The sequence below is a fragment of the Phodopus roborovskii genome, unplaced genomic scaffold (assembly GCF_943737965.1).
Source record: "Phodopus roborovskii unplaced genomic scaffold, PHOROB, whole genome shotgun sequence".
NCBI lineage: Eukaryota > Metazoa > Chordata > Mammalia > Rodentia > Cricetidae > Phodopus > Phodopus roborovskii.
In genome coordinates, this window is record NW_026126416.1 from 8,772,254 (window position 1) to 8,778,253 (window position 6,000).

Sequence of the window (6,000 nt, forward strand, 5' to 3'; positions counted from 1 at the left end):
CCCAGCCTGACCTTTCTGTCCTGGGTCTGGGATCCTGACATAGCACAGATAGCTCAGATGGATGGCAGCCCACTGCAGGACTGGGTAATGACTCTCCAGTGTGGCCTGGCTGTACTCTGATTCACAGGTAGGAGAGACTTGGCTAGTGACCACTCAGAAGAGAAAGCTGTCATTTATTAGCCACATTCCTATGGTGGTCCCAAGACAAGTAACTCAGCCAGGACACCTCTGTAACCCAGCAGGCTGCCATACCTGCTGGCTAGATGAGCAACTGGCCACTGTAGTGAGTTGATCCTCTAGCCCAGCTGCCTTTTCTTCTCAGCCATGACTTTGGACTGGTCCCAGCAGTGTCCCAAAGGTGACAGCATCTATGGAGCATAAGTGCTCTAGTCAAGAAGAGTGGACAGGATTTAAAGCCCCCTCCCAAGAGGAGTTCAGGGGCAAAGATTTGTATTTACAGCCCCCTGTCCAGTGTACTCCTGCACCTGCCCTGGCAGAGGTAAAATAGAGCCCAGGTGTCCTTTGAAATAACCCCAGCTTCCATCCCCAGCAGAAGCTGAGCTGGGGCAGCAATGCCAGCAGCTTGCAAGTATAGTCACTGTATCAGGAAAGCAGCCCTTATCCTTTGTGCCCATCTATGCATTCTGCAGCTGCTGCCTCCCCATCCATCATGGGGTACAGTGGGCATAGAGGAGCCATTTCAGGGTGAAAGTACACCAGCAAAAAGTTGAGGACTAAAGGAATGCATGGGTCACGGTTGCACTGGGTCCTGGTGTGGCTTTGCTCTCTGCCCTTGGCTAATGGGGTCTCTGCCTTTAGGAGTATAAACCCCTTGCTTGCAGAGCTTTGAAATGGTGGCTCAGGCTTATTCATGGAGACAGCTGGCACTATTCTGTCCATCTGCAGGAGCTCAAGCTGTGACCCTCTGTCCTCCTTGTCTTCCCTGGTAGAGGGGGATCAGGATACAACTAAAATGTTTGCTTCTGACTAAACATTAACGATTCCTTTGCCTAACATCTTTAAGGTTTATTGACTTGCTTTTTTTTTTTTTTTTTTTTTTTTTTTTTTGGCTTCTTAATCCCATTTTAAACCATAATACTCTCTGAGATTTAGTCAGGTTTGCTTCCCCTGCTGTCTTTTCCCCTGATCAAATGTTCCTGCCCACTCCTAACAACTAGGAGTTGGAGATATATCCACAAAAACTCGATTTTGCAGGGCTAAAGAGATGGCTCAACAGTTAAGAGCTCTGGCTTCTCTTACAGAGGACCCAGGTTCAAATCTCAGCACCCACATGGCAGCTCACAACTCTCTGTAACTCCAGTCCCAGGGGTCCTGACACCCTCTTCTGGGCTCTGTGGGCACCAAGTGGCACACATACATATATGTAAGCAAAACAAAAACACAGATTCTTGAATGGCCAAGTCTAGCAACCTGAGTTTTATAATTTTGCAGTGCTCATACTTAGAGCTTCCTGCATACTAAGCAAGGGTTCTACCACTGAGCCTGTTTTTGATGAGGAAAACAATAGGAGAGGGGCCCAGGCCTCTCTGTCTGTTAATCTCACTGACCCTAGAAGGGAGGGAGGATCATGGTCTGTCCTTGGACTCTGAAAGTGAAAAACCATAGAGTGTTTGGGGCAGTGTCTCTACAGGTCAGGGAGACTTGTAAAGTACTGACTTCAGAAGCTTTTCCCAGAGGGAAAGGCAAGGTCAGAAGACATAATAAAAAATAAACAAATAAATAAAAAGCTGTAAATAAATAAATAAATAAATTCATTCCAAACACCAGAAATGCCCATTTCAAAGGCCATAGTTGTAGAGGAGGAGCCCATAGGGAAGAGGCTCCAGGCGTGCTGCTCTTGAGGTTTGTTCCAGGCAGAGGCCACTCAGGGAAGCTTAGAGCATTTAAAAATATATTACAAGGGGAAGGAAGGGTGATGAAATGATCCTCTCATTCGAAGAGTGGCCCCCTGGGAGACCAAGCACCACCGCAACAGTGGCTGGGTGTTGCAGCAGCATTCTTGTATTCCTCTGAGCTCCCAGACAGCCACCCTGGGGAAGGGGGGTGCAGGTCTGCGAGTTTTAATTTTATTCCTTGTTCCCTCTAGTGCTAAATAGCTGCATGCTCATCTGGACTCATTCAGACAAGCAATTTAGGCCTGGCCTCTAGTCTCAGGCCCTTTAGGGAATAACTGAGTAGTAACTCATGTGAATTATCAATATGTAAACACGTAGGGATCCCAGGAACACAGCATTGTCACTGGCTCTGCCCAGGGCTCCTCCGTGGCTTTCACTTCATGGTGCTGCAATTGCCTTTCTCTTCATCCTTTTACTTCTGTCCTAGTTAGAAAGATGGACTTTATTTCAAAGATTCACAGATTTATAATTTCTTTTATGTTGTAGAAAAATCCGGGGCAAAGACTAAGAGGAATGACATGTTTTTGATGGTGCATTCAACAAACATCCTTGCGAAACACACTGTGGGGCAGGGAGGAAGGACATCAAGCCCTCTTTCCAATGACCAAGTACCCTTGGTCTTCTGAGTACCGTATATGCCTCCTTCAGTATGTAACCATTTTCTGCTTCCTTTGCAGGGGTCTTGACCCTCCATGAAAACCCTCCATGTGGAAGAGACAGGCAAGACTCCCCTGCTTCCCCAGGACCCTCAAACCCAGACTCCAGGAAACTGCCACGTGCTAGCACATGCAGCAAGTTTCCTGTTGCTGGGCCCCCAGGGTCAAAAGTGATCTAGTTTCTGACAAGGCTGTGTCTCTCTAGTCCTGAAATCTCATAAATCTTGGGCTTCAGAAGAAGAAGTCACTGGCATCTACCAAGAACAAGCCTGTTGTCCTGTGGCGTAGTCTGGAGCCTCTGGGCAGAGCACAGTAGCGAAAGGTTCACGGGACCCACAGAGAAGGGACAAGGGGCACTTGTCTGTAACCCTGTATACCCACTTTGATTCCCAAAAGGGCTGACAAAACAATTGTGTAATTATTAGAGGAATTTCCTCCATGATGATTTTGCTAATCCTTATGTTAGGATTTACAATTTAATTCAGACTTTTCATCATCAAAATTTCATCATCAGGGAAACTGGCTGTCCCCAGGGTCTTTTCCCATAGGAAGTTTTACCTCCATCATTAAGCCTGTCTCTATCTGGTACCCAAGGCCTACTGACTAAGATTCTCCTAATGGCACAGTTCCGCAGGTCTTGACGGTGATATTCCACATAGAACAATTAGAAGTGTCTAGAAATACGGGGCTGTCCACATGAGAACTCTAAACAGATGAATAGCATCCCTGTCCAGCCCAGCTCTGCCCAGCTCAGCCTAGCCCTGCCCAGCCCAGCCCAGCTCTACCCAGCTCAGCCCAGCCCTGCCCAGCCCAGCACCACCTACATCAACACACGATTTTAGTGCCTGCTGCAGCTCTAGGACTGACCAGTACCCACATCATGTCCAGTGCCCCCAAAAGCTCACCTGCAGTCTTCCTCCTACCTGTTGCTCAGAGACAAAGACAAGCCCTAGAAACAGTTCTTGTCACATAAGTTTTAGGATAACAGGTTCCAAGCAATAGACGATGCATACTGCATATACATATATTATATATTAACCTGTCTGACTCCAAGGAGAGTGTGTTGTGCCTGTTTGGGATAGGAGAGAGGAGAGGAATTAAATATCTTGGACATTAGAATCCAGCAGCAAAGAGTCAGTTCACAGGGAAGAGCTCTGTCCCGGCACTGTCTCAGAGCTCCAATGTTGCTTAATTGTCTGCTCTGCCTCAAAGCGAAACACAGAAGTTGCTGCAGAGGCCATCCCTCCCTTGCTGAATGGTCCAGCTACCTGAGGCCATTTCCCAGTGCTCATGTCTAGGGTGACCCCTTCACTCAGAGCAGGAAAGCTGCTGTGGAATGTAGCCTCCAGGGGCTCAGGCATGGGAATGAAAGGCCTGGATGTGGCCACCTCTCTGCCTTCCTCTGCTCTTTATTCCCACCTGTTACACCTAGCCTGCTTATAACATCAGTGTCCATTCTCCCAGAGGAGCCAGCTTTTTCCATCTGCTGTAGAGTTGAATGGGCTGCTGTTGACTTTGGTAGAGAAGGGGTCAGAGCCAGAAGCCAGACTCAGCCTTGCAGTGAGCGGGAATTCTGAGAGCACCGTTCTAGGAGCATCATCCAACAGCAGGGAGAATCCATCTACCTGCTTTAAAGGGAATTCTGCAGTCTCCCATCCCAGACCCACAGAAAAAAGCACTAGGGAGCTGCCTGGGAATCATAAACAGAACAGGACATTGCAAAGCAGAAGGAAACTTCTAATCCCTCTGTGTGCTGTGTTCTAAGGGTGAAGGATGCTCACTTATCCGGAGCGTAATGATGATAGAAGGTTAAGGAGATGTCATGGTATTTCCCATTGTGTCAGTGGTACCTGGATTCATAGCCCACCCACTGTGTGCATGCTCTGCATGCTTGTGAGAAAGAGGGGGAGGGGACGGAGAGAGAGAGAAAGAGAGAGTTGAGCATTCTGGTCTGGTTGTCCAGTATTGCTCAGACTTCTATTGTTGATCTGCTGCTTGGCTGTTTACAAAGTGTCCAGACATGACTCTTATAAAAAGCACACAAGCACACCTCACCCCAAGTGCTGGGCCCTAGAGGCCCCTGTAGCCCTCTTCCAGCAAGTAGCTTTCTTCTGCAAGAGCACTATCTTCAGGCTCCAGAAACCCCTGTTGTAGAATTCTTGTCATTTTGGAAGTCCTCTGTTTTTTTTTTTTTTTTTTTTTTTTTTTTTCAGTAGTAACAGAACCCGAGGCCACAACCCAGGCCCCAGAGGTCCTTTTTAACTCCCCTGGCCTTCTGTTCATACTCCATTTGCTTCCACAAGCCAACACTCTCAGACTTGGAGTGAGAAAGTCAATTGGAGGTACCAAATAATTTGACCTTATTACATAATGATTTTCCCAACCCCATGCCCTGGGTGACCAGCAGCAATTTATGTCTGTTTATGTTTTACTATTTTAGGCCATGGGCCTTGGGTTGGTAATAGCTCTGGTTAGAGAATTAGACTTGGGGAGTGGAGACTCTGGCAACCGTGTTTGGTTGGATTTAGCAATTCTTGATATTTGGGGTGGAAAATTGAAATGATCAAGTTCAGTGTTTCTTTTTTCTTTTTTTTTTTTCAGTTGGAAAAGCAAATATTGTGTTTTTATAATAAATGTCTTTTAACAAAATTGCTAAGGGTCACTCATCTGGTAGAGACCTTCCAAAGAACTACTCATCACATTAGTATTAGTAGGTCAGCCATCTGTAATAAAAGTGGCCCTAAGTACCCCGAAGTGTGATAAGACTCTCTGGGCTCCTGCAGGGCCTGGCCAGTCTCTTTACTTCTTAGTATGCTGATTTCCAGATTTCCATAAAGAGGGGAACTGATGTCTATATTGTAGTTGATTAGACTTTAATGCTTTAAAAAATAGTAATCCTGCAAAATTATGACTTTAAAAATAGCCAGACCTTCAGCAGATAGGAGAAAAGAAATTTAGCCTGGTGAGTGACTTTTACAGTGTCTTCAGCAGCCAAGTTTGCAGCTCTTAAGAGCCCTGGGGAATGGACTCTGACTTTGTAATTGGCTGGTTAGTAGAACCCTTAGCCTTATAAGGGAGATCACAAAGCTCCAGTGAGCCATGCAAATCCTGTCTTCCTGACTGTCCTCAGGTGTCACTTCCTTCTTGCCACTAACTGTAATGGAGGTTTGACAGACCCTCTAAGCCTTCCATTGTGTCTTATGCGTAGCTATATTACTCCATACCTACTGAAGGGGGTGCCACCTCTAAGGGAAACTCGTCCTTGTGTTTGCACCCAGTTTCTATGTATATGGCATACACAGTAAGCAAACGTTTTCTTAGTTTCAGGTCTCTAACAATGTGTAGTATGTGTAAATAGGGGAAAAATTGATAGAGATGATAAATTAAATTATAGCATGTTGTTTGATTGTTTTGAGGTCTCCTGTTAT

The 6,000-nt window shown here is 46.2% G+C and overlaps 1 protein-coding gene across 3 annotated transcripts in view; it reads left to right on the forward strand.

Moving 5' to 3' along the window:
* Ralgapa2 (Ral GTPase activating protein catalytic subunit alpha 2) overlaps positions 1-3,091 on the forward strand; it is a 256,297-nt gene extending 253,206 nt beyond the window's left edge. For all 3 annotated transcript variants that reach the window (XM_051183228.1, XM_051183229.1, XM_051183230.1), the window contains one exon: positions 2,594-3,091. In XM_051183228.1, the coding sequence (XP_051039185.1) occupies positions 2,594-2,751 (158 nt within the window). In that variant the 3' untranslated portion in view covers positions 2,752-3,091. The remainder of the gene's footprint in view (positions 1-2,593) is intronic.
* The last annotated feature ends 2,909 nt before the right edge of the window (positions 3,092-6,000 follow it).